Source organism: Neopsephotus bourkii, unplaced genomic scaffold, assembly GCF_033783945.1.
Source record: "Neopsephotus bourkii isolate Nb327-2 ecotype Australia unplaced genomic scaffold, CSIRO-AGI_Nbou_v1 NB_1638, whole genome shotgun sequence".
In the NCBI taxonomy this organism is placed as follows: domain Eukaryota; kingdom Metazoa; phylum Chordata; class Aves; order Psittaciformes; family Psittacidae; genus Neopsephotus; species Neopsephotus bourkii.
Genome location: NW_026902113.1, coordinates 6,486,076 through 6,503,497, shown reverse-complemented (window position 1 = coordinate 6,503,497; position 17,422 = coordinate 6,486,076). Strand labels below are relative to the sequence as shown.

General features: G+C 36.9%; 1 protein-coding gene across 5 annotated transcripts in view; it reads left to right on the top strand.

Moving 5' to 3' along the window:
* PSPC1 (paraspeckle component 1) overlaps positions 1–16,658 on the top strand; it is a 53,157-nt gene extending 36,499 nt beyond the window's left edge. For 2 of the 5 annotated variants that reach the window (XR_009728617.1, XR_009728620.1), the window contains 2 exons: positions 15,850–16,402; positions 16,463–16,649. Coding sequence is in view for 1 of the 5 variants with exons in the window: in XM_061374400.1 (XP_061230384.1) it covers positions 5,033–5,062 (30 nt within the window). In the remaining 4 variants the exon portion in view is untranslated. Of the gene's footprint in view, positions 1–5,032; positions 5,850–10,898; positions 11,527–15,849; positions 16,403–16,462 lie in introns of those variants that run through there. The other 3 variants (XR_009728621.1, XR_009728619.1, XM_061374400.1) reach the window with 3 other exon arrangements.
* The last annotated feature ends 764 nt before the right edge of the window (positions 16,659–17,422 follow it).

Sequence of the window (17,422 nt, the reverse complement as noted above, 5' to 3'; positions counted from 1 at the left end):
GCAAGACAGTAGGGATATTTTTGGTTATTACTGCCTTTTTTTTTTCCTGTGCGCGGTAGTTGTGAGATTAGTGTTCTGTTTTTATCAGTTCACTCATGTTCACTCAGAAATAGAAATTACTTAAATTCATCTGCATGAATTGTGACACTAAACTGTTTAAAACTGATCTGAGATAACCTGGTGCCCTAGTTACATTGAAATGGTATGTACATAGCTCAAATCATGGGATGCAAGCAGCAGAGAGCATATGTGTGTTACTGCTTAGTGAATATTGCAGTGGTGATCCTGGTGAATTGAATTGTGAGCAAATGGGTGACAGTAAAACTGTGGCATTGCTGGCATTTTGGAAGTAGTTATTTAAATTGCCAGTGTTATACAGGTTTGATTGTTTTCATATGGTTCAGGAGTTATAAACTGTGTAAGTCCTCACTTGTGACACCTGTAACTGCTAAGCATTTTTGTTCTAGCCTGTCTTTAATGCTGCCCTTTTTTGCTTGACTTGAGATGCCACACTTTATAGTTTGTAATGCAGTAGTGAGTAAGGTTTGAAGGCTGAAATACTCTTTTCTCTCTTTGATATATATGCCATGTTACAGCACTTGTTCTTCCAAAATAACTCCAACCCTGCAACTTAACACATTTTTCCGAAAACTCTGTAATTGGGAAAATTGTCTTCCTCCCTTAGATGTAAACTAGTGTTTGTATATAGCAACTGCATAAGGTCTCTGCTTTGGCATACTGCATTCACTTGAAAATGTAGTTTACATTGGTGTCTAGTAAGGTGTTTAAATATTAGATTACTATTGTCTCAAATTTTCTGCTCTTTTTGAGGGAGTTGAGAAAGTACAGGAGTGGGTAGTTCTAAACTGTCAAGCTGTAAGGGGAAAATGTTTGAAACATAACTTTCAACTAGATTCAAGATGTTTCTTCAGCTTTTCAAAGGAAAAGGCTGTGGCATTCGGGCCTTTTGGCTAACTCTTACATATTTGTTTAGGTATGTACACCCTCATTCTTGTAATATGTCAGTATGCTTCAGAAGTATATTAGACATACCAAACCTTCAAGAAGCGGTTCATTCTTGCCTTGCCAGCCTTGCGCTATTTTAAGTACATGTTGCATTTTTTGCTAGTATGTCTGTATTTGAAAGTTACTGTAGAGCTTAATTAATATTTGTGATTTTCATTCCATAGTTGTGAGCTACCCTGTAGAACTCGGCTCTGCTGCATAGTAGCAGTGGGTTTGTTTGCTTTCCTTATTGCAGAAAATCACCTAGTCTCTTTAAATATCCATTAACCAAGCTTATAAGTCCTAAAGAATAAATACTGAAATACTGAATTTGGGTGCACTTTCAAGATTCACTGCAGAATGCCTTTTGTAGCTGGTTACAGGCTGACAAATTCTGCTCTTAATAAAAGCTTCCTTAGGGCTGCCTGGCAATATTGATTGTATACAGCTCAACTATAAAGGCAGTGACTTTCGTTTTGCCATAATTGGCAGTAACTGACTCTAGCTATGCGATAAACATATAATTTGGTTAAGAAAGGAACGATCCCAGTTTGTTTCTTAAAAATGGTATCTAGATGCAATCAGGCAGCATTTTTCCTTGAAGGTACTGCCCGTGTGCTGGAAGTGATCAATATTTCTTGTTCCTCATCTGGCCAGTCAGTTCAGCATTTTTTCTGTGTACAAATATACTGAAGTTCTTAACTGTGGTCACTTTGACTAAAAAGGACAACAGAGTTCTGACTTTCTGCTACATGCTGTGGGAAAACAAGTAAGCTTGGAAAGGATGTGACATTGCCAACTACAATGCACTTACTTTTGAATGTGACTTTTGGTTGAACTGATAGAGATTTTTACATCACTCCTGAAATTTCAATCTAAACTGCTTGATTTTCATGTGAAACGCAGTTTTAACACTTAAATATAGCAAAGCATTACTATTACATTTGAAGGGAGAATATTCTTTGAAGTGAGATGTTCAACGAACGAGTGGTGTGCTCCTTGGCATGAAGCTCAGTTTACTTAAGCATGTTGTAGGAGCTAAGTTTTTTGCAAACTTAATTTACAAGTTCTTGCATAAAAGGTCAGATTTTGACTTTTTCTTTCCCAGTGACAAGTCAAAATAAACTGTAACTGCACTATTAGAACAGCAGGGAATGCTCTGTAGCAAGTGGTGGAGTCAGTTTACGTTGGACTGCAGTTGTGAAGGGATTCTCAATTCCATTCGTGAGGCTTGAAGTGGTGTTTGTTCATAGGTGACTTTATGGAGCCTGCATCCAGCATCTCTTGTGTATGGGGAATTATCCCCCCAAAATTTGCTTCCTTAAAAATTAATGAAATGTGAGGAGGAGTGACTAAAATTTTCAGTACCTGATGTCAGGTATGATTTTTCCCATTCACTGGTGTTTTGTTGCCCTTTGGGATATACTGTAGAATATATTTAGTCTTAGTAGGTGGTCTCTCCAGTTTGGCATTTTGCTGTTATGAAGAAATGTGGTGTTTTGGGGTTTTCCCAGTTAAAATATTTTGAAATTCATAGCACTTGGTATTTCAGGTTTTTTATGGTAATCCATGAAATAGGGGAGTTTATAAAAATTACCTGTTTTCAAAATGTAGGTTGTAGCATAGATAAACTGAATATTAAATTTTCATTAAAACAATACTTCAGGTTATTTAAAATGTGTGGAAACAAACCCTTACTGTGTTCATTTTCAGTGGGATAGATTTAATAGGTCTTTTCCATCTCGAACTTCCTTAAACTGAAACTTGGACATAGTCATATTAATGACCTCAGTCTGTCTTCTAAAAGCAACAAGGTTTCTTCAGAAGAGCATCTTAGAACAGCAACCATTCCTTCCTAATTTGAAGGAACAATTCAGAAAAGCTTGGAGTTCACAAATAAGCATAGTATACTTACCAGTAAAATCATTTAAAAAATGCTTTCATATAGTGATTATTTTATACCCACATCACATTAAAAGAAAAAAAACGCATCTTTATGTGAGTATGTAAGTGTGGGTAAGAACTAACTTGATTTCTATGGATTCCCCCAAATAGAGGACAAAATGCTCATAATGAGGTATGAGATTCAAAAGGAACTTAACTGTGTTACTGCATACACTTGTTGATAAGGTTTTTCTATTTTTTTTGGTGAATGGTTTGTCTAGAGCTTGTGTTGTTTCCAGTTTTACTAGTGTGCTTTTATGTCTTAATTTCTGTAGAGTAACGCCTAGCTGTATAATTGGATTGAATTACATGCTAACTGTATGCGGGACGTGAAGTGCTTGACTTGAAAGAAGCGCAGTGAGAATAAAGATAATGTTATTGCCTTGAATTTCTCAGTAAAAAAAATTGTGTAGAACCTTAAGAATAAGTGTGAAGGGTCTTGTATGTAAATGGAAAAAAGATGGGGAGGGGGAAAAAAGTAATAAAAATGGCTTACTTTTCTATCTCCAGTAGCTTCACAAAAATAAAGCTTGTTATACATGAAAACCATTAACTAATTTTTAATGGAAAATACAGAAGTACCAGTTACATGAATGTCTTGGGTGTTTTAAACGTTGAGTTTAGTGGGGTGCAGATGGCCAAGGACAAAAAAAACTGAAATGAAGTAATATTCTAAAAATATTTTAGTTTTCCTGGGTTGTAAGGTGGGGTCACTGTAGTTGGATGTTTCTTCTATGGTGGTGGTGTGAAATCATTCTGTAGAACTTGATTTTTGTGACTGAATACAGTAGCTGTATGCAACATACACACCTCATGTTGTCATAAGTACAAAGCAACAGATTTTAACATTGTTAGCTGTTCATCAAATCTGAGACAATCCAGTCTTGCATTTACATCTCATAGCCAGAGAAGCACCAAACAGAAATTGTTTAGTAATTGTGTGATAGGCTTAAGGTATTTTCATTAGGTTTTTCCCTTAATTTTGCTGTATTTATTTATGTGAAAGCGAGAAAAAATTTATTTTCAGTGACTATTTGGGGAAAAAAGCCAACACAAAACAAAAAACCTCGCAAAAAAAACCCAACAAACCAAAAAACAACTAACCAACAAAACACTCCTCCCTAAATGGACCCCCCCCATTGCCAACCTCTGCCAAGCAAAATGGATTTTCCTTCATTAAATAACCACATATACTTAAGCAGGGTAGGTAACCACAAATATGTAAGCAATTTGGAAGAGGAAATGTAATAAATCTAAAAAGATGTAAACCCCACGATGATTTATTGTGACTTTCTTTGCAGCTGTTTGCTTTTAGTGTTTGTGGCGTTTTAATGTTTCTTAAAAAAAAAAAGGGGTTTACCATTCATTTGCTGTAAAATGATTTATTTTGCAGTGCTTTTACTAAGTTTTACATATTTAGTGAAAATTGCAGGAAAGAAACCTGCATAAATCAGCTGTCATAGTACTGTAGAATGCAGCTGTGAACTGCTTGCAGGAGGTGGTCTTTCCAGTTGCTTACGCGTTATTTAATGTATGTTAAATGGAAAAGTTGAAACCTTTTTTTGTAAAATAATCAGTACATGCATTCCTGCGGACAGGCATAGCTCTTTGCCCTCATTGCTGCTTGGTCGTGCTTCCTGCCTGCTTTGTGCAACCCTTGCATCTCTGTGCCCATGCAGTGAGCAGGGTAAAAAAATCCCAGTGAAAATTATGCTCTATTCGGCTCATTTCATTGTGGAAGGAAAGAACACCAAGGAGTGGGCAGTACAGCAAGACTTTTCTTGGCTGTGTGGATTTAGGTTATTTTGGGCTGACTCTACATGCCATGTAGAGTGTAGTTGCACGTATTTTCTCATGAAGTGAGTTTGGATGACTTTTCAATACTTCTTAGAAATACATAATTTAGAACAAATAGAGAAGAACTGTGCTGAGGGCTTTAAGATGTCTGAAGAGCAGAGTTATGTTTTACATTCTTAGTGATGACCCAAGGGAACAATTATTTGAAGTAATGAAGAAAACCCCACACACTAAAATGTTGAGCCAAGTTACATGTGAGCTTGATCTGTCTCTTCACTTTCTGCAGTTGCCGAGAAGGTTGCATGCAAGCCAGTAAAATACGGAAAATAGTGTTCTTCACGATTTCTCCAGGACAGATGATATACGCAGTTGCTTTAGAGAAGCATGTTCAAGTATACTTTTTCTTGGAAAAAAACATGTACCACAATTACAAGATGGAAAATACTGTCTTTTAATGTGCTAACTTTCTCATTCTTTGATACAGTAGCACTGCGTTGTTCCATATATTATGCTCCACTTTTAAGGGACAGAGCATATGAAAGGTAAGCTGCAGCTCCAGTTTTAATCATCTTCATGTCAAAAGCCTTTTCCAGAAGGCACAGAAGGAAAAAAATTAATAAACAGTAGTTCATCTGCAGTTTTGTTTTAGTGTGGAATGTTGTGCTTCTACAAATTCCAGCATTTTATCAGTAGCAGTTTCACATCTGACATTTTCAGGACCAGAGCTGTGCCAAATAATGCGAATGAAGTTTCTGCCTTAGTTTGTGAAGAATGTAACTACTACATTTCAAGACCTGAATGTTCAGATTTTTGAAAGGAAATGTATGAAATAATTGTCTTGTTGAATTACTGGTTTAAAAATGAAAACATGTCACCTTGGCAGTTGGGATGGTTGTGCTTTTATACCCATTTTGATGTATGTGCTGGTTTATCATTCCCATGTTATACTTTGTATAGTTTTTGTAATACCACTTCATGCATGTTCCACGTCATTCTTGCATCGTAGCTGTGTACAGTTTCATATTTTATTCACACTGCTGAATGTGAATGTCTGTAGAAGGGGGTACTAGAGCATTTGTTTGGTATTGTGTAAACTGGGGGGGGGTGGGGGGGGGGTGTTAGTTGCTGAGCTTGCTTTCTGTTTTGTGTTCACTCTGCATGTCTAGTGCAATCTATGCTTTTTCGATTACAAATGGGGGGAAAAGTAGCAAGTTATGAAGACGTACTTCTTAGGAAAGTCAACATAAGTCCGAGATACCTCTTACAGCTTCCAAAATGACAGCTGGCTCAGGAGAATAAAATCACTTTATATACTTTCGTGTATGATTACTTTGAGATTTTTTTACCGGCTTATGGCCCACTTCAGTATTAATGGTAAAGATAAAAAAATAGTTCAGTTTCCATGGATAATCTGGTTTTAATCACAAGTATGTGTACAAGACAGTAAATTAATCACAAATGACTTGATGTTTGCTCTGAATAGTATTGTAACTCCCCAAGTTGTATTAAACATTAAGAAAAAAATAGTTTGAGTTTCATCATTTTTGAAGTGAAGCTTTAAAAATTATAGAGTATTGAAAGCCAGACCACAGGAGGGTGGTGTGGGGGGATGTGTGGGAGGGGTGGAGGGAAATGCAAATCATGCTCTTCTGAGCTGCATTATGTTACTGGGCATGCATCTTTTTAAACTGGGGCTACTGTGCAAAACATTGCTATGAACACTTAACAAGAAATGTTGTCTTATTTTACCCAGTTACAAATTTCAATTCACTGTTGGCATCTTAGAGTTGGTTAGGTTAGGCAGATGTACTTTACTGTGGTTATTGGTGTGTATTAAAGAATCATCAGAAATAGGATAATTTGAATGATGGTAGTTACTGAAGACTGAATACATTGTGCCTTTAAGCCTAGCTGTATAAAAGCTGAGCTTTAGCATTATTCTTACTATGTTGGAAATGAATTATTTCATGTATCTTTTTCTTCTTCCAGATAACCACAGTCCTGAATTTCCTAAGTGTCTGATAGTTTTGGAAAATATGGATTTTAAAACTATGCCTAGAATCGTAATACTACATTTACACTTCTGCTTTATTGCTGTAGTAGTGACAGAAGTACTAAGGGTTTGATGGTCTTCATCTGGATTTTGGGGGGGGATGGTAAGGGTTTGATTATTCCATGCTGCTTAATTCTTGAGGCCTCAGGTAGGAAAACTGGTAATGTAGAATCTTCATATTGATGTAAAAAAATCAAAACTGTTAAAAAAAAATCTCGTATCTTTGAAACTGCTCACTCTCAAGGAAGCTGAATGGTATATCTTTGAAAGAAGGTGGGAAAGCTTTATTTTACTAGAGGTGTTACATATTTATGAAGTATTTGAACTCTAAACCTTTCACTGGTTTCATATTGAGGGCATTGTGACCCAACCCTAAATTTGTTAGCATTATGGTGACAATTCTGCAAGCTTCTGCAAAGCTTCAGAAGTTATGTGAGTAAGACATACTGAATATAGGATTGGATCAGATCATTCATCTTTGAAGACTCTTTCTAGCCTGCTCCTGGGTATCCTTATCCCATTTAGGTCTTTGTTTCCTGTTCTGTATTCCAGGTTTTCTTAAACGTTTCCTGATGATGTGGAAGATGCAGCTTTATCTGGGGGTTGTAATACTAAGCATGATGGAAGTAGGTTAAAGGAAATGATCATATGCCCAGGAACAGTAAAAACAAAAACCAGTTCTTCATATAATTTGGCAAGTCATTGCATACCTCTCCATATGTGTTTTGATGGTACATGAATATCACGTATATATTCTTAACCTGATGTGTTGCTGAAAAGATTTATGGCTCTTCCTGAGGGGAAGAAAGAAAACATCGGTCTGGATTAATTTAATACTAAAATTTGTATAAATTAGTTTACAGTAATTGACAGAATACACAACAACTTAAAATAATAGACGGGTACCTTTCCGTGACTCAGGTGTGTAGAAATACTAATACGGAAAAGTAAAAGTGGATGAGTACTTTTCATGTATTTACAGATAGGGGAGGTAGTAATGTGGGAAAGAATGAAGATGTGGTTCGACCTCATCTTTCAGTCTCTTCTAAAAATCTGGAGGCTGCCATAGGATTAAAACCCTCCAGTATGACTTGATAAACTTACCTAGATAAAAAATCATCTAAAATTCTTAAATGTTCTTTCAGAGTTCTGCTATAAATGAATTTTAATGTAAACATGCAAATAATACATGCTTTAGTAGGCAAAAGAAGTCTAAAAGCCTGTGTTTCATTAAGATCAGGAGAAGAGTAATGTTATTGGGGAATTACCTATATTTTCTAATTTTTTTTTTTTGTCTCCATAACCTGAAAGGAACAGAGGTGGGACATTAAATGACATGCAGGGAAAGGCTAAGTATATGAGTCAAGTTGTGCTGGGAAAGAACTGCAGCTCAAATATGTATAACATAGTGTGCCAGTAAAGGCTTCCAGTAGAGGCCTTCTGCCAGGATTCAAGAGCTCCTGGGTAAATGTAATTGCTGGCAAAAACATGGTTCTGCACTAATTGCAGGAAAATGACATCTTTGCCTTGATTGTGACATAGATCTGAGTGGTTGATTGTGAGATAGATCTCAGTAGTTGAACACTTGGTGTCTGAGGTTGCTTGTCTGCTGATAAGGTACATGTACAGGTCCAGGACTGTCAGCCTTCCCAGGACTTGGAATATTATAGTGCCTTTGGTTATTCTGGCAGTTGCTTTACCTGCCTCAGTTAATCAAGTTCCTTTATGGCTACAAAGGTGCTTTTCAAAGTCTTCATCTCTTCTCCTCACCTAATTTCAGTTGCACAGTGGTAGCTGCTGCAGTTGGGGTTTGAGGGTGGTCTGGTCATAGAGCACTTAAATCAGCATTTGCTCTTGCCAGGTACAGTGGTCTTAGTTTACTCCTTTTCTGTTATTGCAGTGCACTCCCAAACATTAATTTTCCTGAATTACAGATGTGGTATTCTCAGCCAGGTATTGATCTGAGCAAAGGCTTAAGAAATAGTATAAACAAGTTTTAAAAAAAAAAAATACAAACTGGTTACACCCAGATTCCTTTGATAATTCAGGATTTGTTATGGAAAGTGAATGTTGGATGATTATTTCAGTCTGATTCCCTCATTTTGTAATAAAGAAGGAAAGACCTGGTTTTACCTCAATGTGCTGAGGTTCATCTTTAAGCTACTTGGATATCTGCATTTATTTTAGTTTGCACATGGTGTAAAATAGAATCACTCAAAATTCATGCATAAATATACCCTGTCAGAGCATACTCAGCAATCAGATGATGATCAGATGCAAATTTTGCAGAACTCTGTGAAAGTAAGTTGGTAGAAAGTTGTAAGATGGAATTGAAGAGAAGGCAAGAACAAGGTTGAGCAGAATAGGAGAGCAGACTGAGCTCTTTTTAAAATGATCTGTAAAAAGTAGTGAAAGAATCTGGTAACATGTAACTGTTCTCTTAACCTTGCAAAGAAATTGATACATCAGTCACTATACAGAACTTTGTTTTGAAACGTGGACTTCTTTGGAGAAGCTGCTGCTTGCTTATACAGAGTTTCTTTTTCAAAGTATAGCAAATAATATTTATAGTGTGTTAAGAGTGAGTGGTTTTTCCTTGTGTACATCAAAAGCCACAAACAGGTAACATAAATAACAACTTTGTGTTCATAACTGTTTTCTTATTAATGTGTTGATATTTACAAATTGGACACAACATAATTTTGATAACTTATTTTTAAATGCATATTTTTAATGTGAGAATTGTAGTATGACCTTATATTTTGAAATCTGAATTAAATGCAAAAAATAGTGCCAACAGCCATGACATAATTTGATAACTTATTTTTAAATGCATATTTTTAATGTGAGAATTTTAGTATGACCTTATATTTTGAAATCTGAGTTAAATGCAAAAAATAGTGCCAACAGCCAGTCACTTTGATTTTAAATACTTTAGTCTTGAACGTGATGCCAAGTAATTGTATGTAAGATGATAACAAAAGGAAGTTCACTCTTTCATGCCATGTGGTCTTGGTTTAGTCCTGTGCAAACATGGTTTCATCATTAGGCCTTTGTACTTTGTTCTCAAGTGAAGAAAGTTGTAGTCAAGTGGAGTGTCACATTTGAAGAGGGGGTAGGTGGTGGAAGAGTTAATTTTAGTAGTATTCCTAACACACACTGAGATGCCTGATAGTTAAATCTGTTATTCAAACTTGAAATTATTCCTAATATTGTGCTTTTTTGTCCTCTTCATTACATGTTGGCAGGTGCTTCCTTAGCTGTGCAGGTATAAGAGCTGAGGCTTAATGCTTTTTTAAATGCTTGATATTTACTTAGCTGTTTCACTTCAGGTAGGAATAACAGGTTTATCTTGCAGGTAGTAGCCACTTTCTGTAAAATAAGGAATGTAAAATGGTACAGGGAAGTTGAGATAAATCTTGGTGCAGTATCAACAATATGTCCAGTTGATCAAGGAAAGGACAAAAAAGCAATGTTTGAATCCCAGCTTGCCAGGCAATGAAGTTTGTACAACAGTAGCAAGTAGAGAACCTGTGCTCTTTGGTTTTGTGCAGTTCAGCTCACCACGTATTCTGCCTTAAAAATTCTCACAAGTTTCTTGGTGGCATTATGCATAACTTCTAGCCCAGGTCTGAATAGTAACCTGCTTAGACTGGGCAAGTGCATGCTTGGTTTGCTGCCAGGGCTAGTTATGTCATACTGAAACATCTGTAAATGCCTTCATCTCTATAAATCACAAGTTTTCATGAAAAATGGTACCTTTATTGAACATGGCTTTATGTTTTGGTGGTTGTTTTTTTGTTAAACAGGTAAGTATGTTAGTGGACTGATGTGTGATAGCATTTGCAGGATACCCTGCAGTTTATTCATGCTGTTCTGTTGGTTTTATGCTGAAATAGCTTCAATTTTCTGTGTGTTTCAAATCTAATAATCTAAGATTATTTTTTTTTCCAACAAATATGGCTTTGTTATAGTGGAAGGTTAGAACTTGGTATTAGTTTTGTCATGAAGTAATCAGAGCTAAAAATTGTCACCTAGCAGAGTTAGTACAGGAAGGAAATTGCTGGACTGCACAATGAATGACTGAATCTTTTAAGAGGACCAGAGGCAATGGTCAAACTGAAGCACAGGAGTCTCTGTCTGAACATCAGGAAACAAGTTTTTAATATGAGGGTGACCAACCACTGGCTCAGATTGGCCAGGGACATTGTGGAGTCTCCATCCTTGTAGATACCAGAAGCTGGCTGGACATGGTCCTGGGTGATCCTGGGCATCAGCTATGAGTGGCCCTGCTTGAGCAGGGAGTTGGACCAGGTGATCTCTAGAGGCCCCTTCCAATATTAACCCTTCTATTGTTCTGTTACGTAAATAAAGCTTTAACTTTATTGAACTGCGTATGAGTTCACATTAAAGTTCTGTGATATGCTTAGGTATTTGAATGCTTCCTTACTCGGTTTCATTTCAACATAGATGTATCTATTGCTTAGTGCTGTTAAATTTTACATTTTCAAATGAAGCACTTCAAAGATGAAAGCTCTTTGAGTGAATCTTGAGTTGTTGCTCTTTATAAGGACCATGTGACCACAGCTTGCCCTGCCCTTTCCCCCAGCACAGTCTTATGGCTTCAGAGATTTTAGTCCCACAAAGATAATCAATTCAGCTGTCATGATTTTGGAAGAGGAGGTTAGGACACTGGCCTAACTTGGCATCTGCTTCAAAAATAACAGGTAAGGAATCCTACCAGGAGGGAATGGGGAGCATTGTGTAAAGTTGGGTAAAGCAGCATTGGTAACACCTTAGAAGTAAATGCACAGTGTTTTAGTTTCGCAATTCCTTAGGAATGTTGGTTTGTTTTTTCAATTGGACAAAGTTTGGATTATGCATAATCCAGGGAAGTTTCCCTTGAAAGTAGATTTTCCCCCCTAGTTTTTAGAAGATCTATAATATCCTCAAACTAGTTAGGTCATTACTCGTCAGCTATATATGTGTTTTTCTATAATAGAAACTTTATGCTGATATTCTGTAGTCTTAAAACTAAAATCTCGTAAAACTCTTGGGCTTTGCCTAAACACATTTTTGCTACTTAAAAACAATTTTAAAAATATGTTGAAATCAGACTAAGAGGCTATTGATGAAACTATGCCTATTTAATTGTGTCTAAAATTTTCTTTGTAGTTCTCTCAGATTGCACAGTTGTAAACTTGTTTGCACAGCGTGCAGTGCAATGACGTCTGGTGTCTTGGCTTTCCTTAAAGCACTAGAGCAGTACTGCTACTGCATAACTCTTTGCTAGCTGTCCTGGTTTAACCATATCTGCTGTAAATCAGCAGATTCTCTAAATCTGTTTCAAACTCAGTACATAAACAAGCCATACGTTTCTGTGGTAGGTGAATTCACCCAATTTCTAGAATCTGACAAATCAAGCTCATGAAATTTTAACTGACTTCTGTAACTTCCACTGCTGAGTGGTAGAGCAGTTTCGTATGCTTTTCATCTATCAGGTTTCTTAAGTTTTCTTTGTTAATTGGTGAAGTCACACCTATACATTGTCAGTTCTAGATGAAAGATGTGAGGGTTAAAGGTTAGTCCCTTGCTGCTTCAATGGTTTTGTACTATTTAGTTTTTCTATTATAGAAGGTTCAAGAACTTCACACTTGTGTAACAGGACATACGAGTGCTGAGAAAATAATACTGTTAACTCAGATATTTTTCCAAGCTGGTTGGCATGAACAAAATTAATAGAAATGTGAACATCTGAAGACATTGCTGCTGCATTAAAGACAGCAGATGTAGAATGGATAATTAGGAAAATCACTGATTAACCAGCTGTTCTGGTGTTGCAGGCTGCTCAACATGGGACTGTTAGTGAGCAAGGTAGGGGAGAGGGCTATATTCAAAAGTATGGGATTGAGTTGCTGTTTCATATAGGATTATTTTAATGACTTTGCAGCCTTACAGCTCACAAACTTTGCAAAAATACATATATATTATGAAAATATAACACTTTATACTGTGGAGTAGAATCCTCAGTGATGTTAAGAAGTTAAAGACTTCACTCCCTTCTGATCAAATCCAAACTGCTTTGAAGTGGTAGGAAATCTTTTTTTTTTTACCCCCAGAAATAGGTCCTCATTTTGTATTAATGCACGGTCTTACATCTGGGAACATAACTTGTAAATAAGCAATTTTGATTAAATTTATGAAATACCAATTTCAGGGTCTTCAAATTCAGACCTTGCTTAAGATACAGGGGTACACAAAAGTCTGTGTCCTTTCTGTGGCAACTTTGAGCTTGTCACATAGCAGTTCCTCATTGAAAAGACGGTAAGTAGAGAGTACTCTGTTAAAGCTGAGTATGTGTTACTTGAGATAGGTTGAAGAGCTGTTTGGTTTTTTTTTTCCAGTTTTCCTTGGTAATGGCTCAGTATATGCACAGTATCACTCAGCTTGTGCATGATGCATGTGTTCATCTCTGAATAGACATGTTTATCATGCTGTTTGCCTTTTAGAATATTTCAGATTAATTTTTCTTGGCACCATACCCACTTTGAGCTTTAATTTAAAGAAAAGCTTTATCATTTTGAGGTCCCTTCCAACCCTTTGGATTCTGTGATTCTGTGTTACTTTGAAAAGAACTGTTCGCTGTGTTCCTGCTCACTCTTGGGAATCCCCTTTTTCAGCACGAGCTGCTAGTATACGTTCAGGTCTAACAAAGTAATTAATCGTATACAGTAGGGTTTATATAGGTTCAAGAGGTTGGAAAGATCTTAATTTCTTGTGGAGAGAGAACCCTGGAGAAGTTGTTACTGGCTGGTTTTAGAGATTGTCTTCAAAGGCATGGTAGATTTATTTGGCTACAGTTATGTCATTAGTATCTACCGGTTGCCAGGATTATGGCTCACTGCTTTCTCTTCAGTAAACCTGGCTGGCCAAGAAAGAAGGTAAATGGAAACAGGACTGCGTTGGGCCTTTGGAGGTTTTAGCCTTACTGGTTTTAGATGGGGGGGGTGGGAGGGAGAAGGAAAGCCTAATTGCTAAGGTCTTTTAATTATTTTTTTTATAATGCTAAAATACTGACAGGTGAGCAGTTTGTAATTGTAGCCTCCCTTTAACATGGGTACATACTTCTCAATAGCTGAATTAGTTGCCCCATGTGGAGGTGATGCCCCAGGAAATGGATATTTGTCCAGATGACAACTCCAGCCTGGTTCCCACAGCTGACAGGCATCACTATGGCTGTGACTTCATTTCACCTGCTAAATTATTTATATACTAGCACTTGAAAAATTACAGCTCTAGTTATAAAGAGTTAAGAGGGCTGTGCTCTTCATATGTGCTTTAGGAATAAAGTATCCGTCTTGTGGAATGTCTGTTATGGATAGAGAACTTTCAAAATCAGATCTGTTGGAAGCTGCACAATGGGGGAAAGGGAATGTGGGATGAAAAGGGAGCATATGAGGGAATTGATGAATTAACAGCACTTTTAATAGGACTCAGACATTAAAACTGTGCCAACTTTGAAATATTTACTGTGAGCTGCTAGCCTCAGCCTTTTTCCAGCTGTATCTGATAAGGTAAATGTTATCTTTATTGTAAATGTCTGTGGTTCTGTGTTGTAATTTGCATGTATGTCACTCTTGAGTTGTTTTTTGGGCCTGTTCCTGGAGCAGAGCTAGCCTGAAAGGTGCAACCTGTGTGTGGCTTTCAAAAGTAATTCTTCTGTAACAAATACTTTACAGGGTATGCTCAGCTTTCTGATCATCAAACAGGACCTCAAGATGTTGATAAATTATTTTAAGAAGTCTTCTTAAAGAAGTGTATCTGAGAACATACAGAATTCTTAATCCCCTTCCACTGCTGTAATCGGGTGCTTTCCAGGCAGCCTTCCTCTCTAGAGCCATTTTTTTAAGGCTCCTTGGCTCTGCAACATGTTTCTGTGTCTGATTCCCTAGACTGAGTAATGGATGGTGTTAAACCTCTTGAACATTGCAGTACTGCCATGCTATTTTAAATCAGAGGTACTTTTGGAGAAGAGGTGATGTGATACAAATTGGGCGAGGGGGGAAGGAATGTGTGTATATGGGTGAGAGCTGTTTTGAAGCCTGAATGGCTGGGGCATGGAGCTATTTGATTTTCAGACACTTTGGATAATTACTATTCATGTAGACTCTAGAAAAAGACATACAGTTCAAGATGGATAACCCTTATTAACAGTTATTATTTGGGCCTTTTTGAATATAATTACAGTAATGTGTGAATTAATAAATGTAATAGGAATAAAATTATACTCTGACTTGCTGTTTGTTCTTCCAACTGCACTTACTGCAAATGCAAGCAAATTTATTCAGTAACTTTTAAAATTACAAAATCTTAAAGTTTTGCATCAGTTCCTAATGCATTCAGTATTAAAATGTAATGAGACTTCTGTGCAGCTCTGTTCTGTGATGTTCTAAAGTAGGACAACATTTTACTCCAGTTCAGTTGTATTATTTTCATATATAGCTTTGCCCTTTTAAGTTGCATTTGTACACAGCAGCCTGCACAACAGGGAGGAGACTGTTCGTGCTTCCATGCCCTCAGTACAGTTACAGTGAGAGCAGTTAGTTGTCAAGGTTCATCAATAACTGTGTTGTAATTATTGTAATGGCAATAATGTGAGAAGGATTAAAGGTCGCTGTGGCCAACATGCACTGACAGTCCTAGAAGACAGTGTTGTGTTTGATATGTTTTAGAAACAGTTGAAAGCTGAATAACTTTGTGCTCTTTGGCACTTAATCTACTCCAAGCAGAAGTATGAAAACCTAGGAACTAGTGAATGTTCTTGGAACAGCTGCTTTTTACCTGCGAGGTAGTAAAAATTAAATGTGAAATCTTTTGAGAAATCTGTTGTAGTACCGAGAGCTAAGAATGTGTAGAGAATAAATGTTTTTTTTTCTGGTAATGTGAAGTTTCATTTCCCTGTGTTATGGGTATTTGAAAAGAGAAGCTTCTATATTTATATATATATATATAGTTTGAAGTGTCAGTTATTTACTGTCTTTATTTTTTAGGTTACTGTTAAAATCTTAAAATGCGGATGAAGACTGGCTCGTGCAGAATCCTTCTGCTATATTACACATACAGCAGGAAATCTAAACGAAGTTTTGTACAAGGTATGTATTAGAGTATTTGGTTTTATTCATCAAGTACTGAAATTATGAACCCTCTTTTTATGTTCATATTTGTGATATGATGTACAGTAATTCTGCTTTTACACTTCAAGTAATACTTGCTTTCAGATAGTGTAATTCTTTACGTAATTCCTGTTACACATTAGCATGTTTTTAAAGGACTTGAAATATACGTACACAGACAGCTCAAAATCTGATTAGCCATCATGTTTCTTACATCTGAAGCCCATAGTGCCACATTAATATGATGCTGTGGCTGACCTGTTGGATATTATTGATGCATTGCATTCAGCATCCAGTTTGTATGATCAGCATTGTAGTTTCTGATTCTGAGCAGTCTTTGGGATTAAGCCAGTAGGCTTTGGTATGGAAGGCTGTGTCCATGTACTCTGTAAAGCCTGAGATAGAGTTCTGTTTCTGTATGTACGAGTAGGTACATACAGTAGTAGGTAGTACATACAGTACTACATACTCATACATACAGTACAAGTAGGTAGTATCACCCACCCTGGGTGCTAAAAGCATCTCTGTGAGACTGACAGATGTGAAGCTTTTAAAGAGTAACTTGATTCTGTATTTCCATAGTTCTGAAATTCTAAAATATCAGTTGCTTTTCTAAAGTAAAAACAATTTAAAATGGTGGGATTCATCTGAGATGTGCAAGTTCTACTGATGCAGCTAGAGGCAGTTGGGTTAGTTCTGTGTGTGTGTTTGGCCTAGTTAAATGTATTCAGAGCTGTCGCTGTAGTTGGGTTAAATAACTAAGTAAATAGAGAATCAGGTATATAAGGAAAAAGCTTTATTGAGGTATTTATTAATGACATGTGAAAAATGTGCGTGGCCATGGCAGAGAATCTTCAGAGGTCCCTTCCAAACCAAACGATTCTGTGATTCTATAGTAGCAGTCTGTATCATTAATTGCTAGTTTATGTATTGCTAATGAGAGGGGTCCTTCTACTGATTTTCAAGTCAGCTGTTAAAAAGTGTGGGAAGCAAGCAGTAAAATTTCAGAGGGTTGCATGGGAAGTATAAACACAATGGGGTCCTTTGTCATTCTGTAAAAAGCATGGGAAGAAATCTTTCTGCATTAACACATCTCAGAATATACTGTGAGTTATAACTAATACTGAAAAATTGCCCATGTGGTGTTTGATTCCCAAAACTGAAATAGTTCTAAAATTTCTACCCAAGACAGGCAGAATCCTATTACACTCTTCACACTGTTACTCTCTTCCTGCTATGCCTTCAGATGGAGAGTCAGAGCTCTGCTCCCCTCCCTACTCTTCAGGCCACCTCAGTTAATGCACTGTTTGCTAGGCAGACTGGTAGTTACCCTTGCTGTTGGAGATAGCCACTCCCCTGGGCCGTGCAGTGCTAACTTGCATCTCACCTTTGCAGCTGAAAATGGGGATGCCTTTCACAGAATCCCAGAATGACTGAGGTTGGAAGGGTG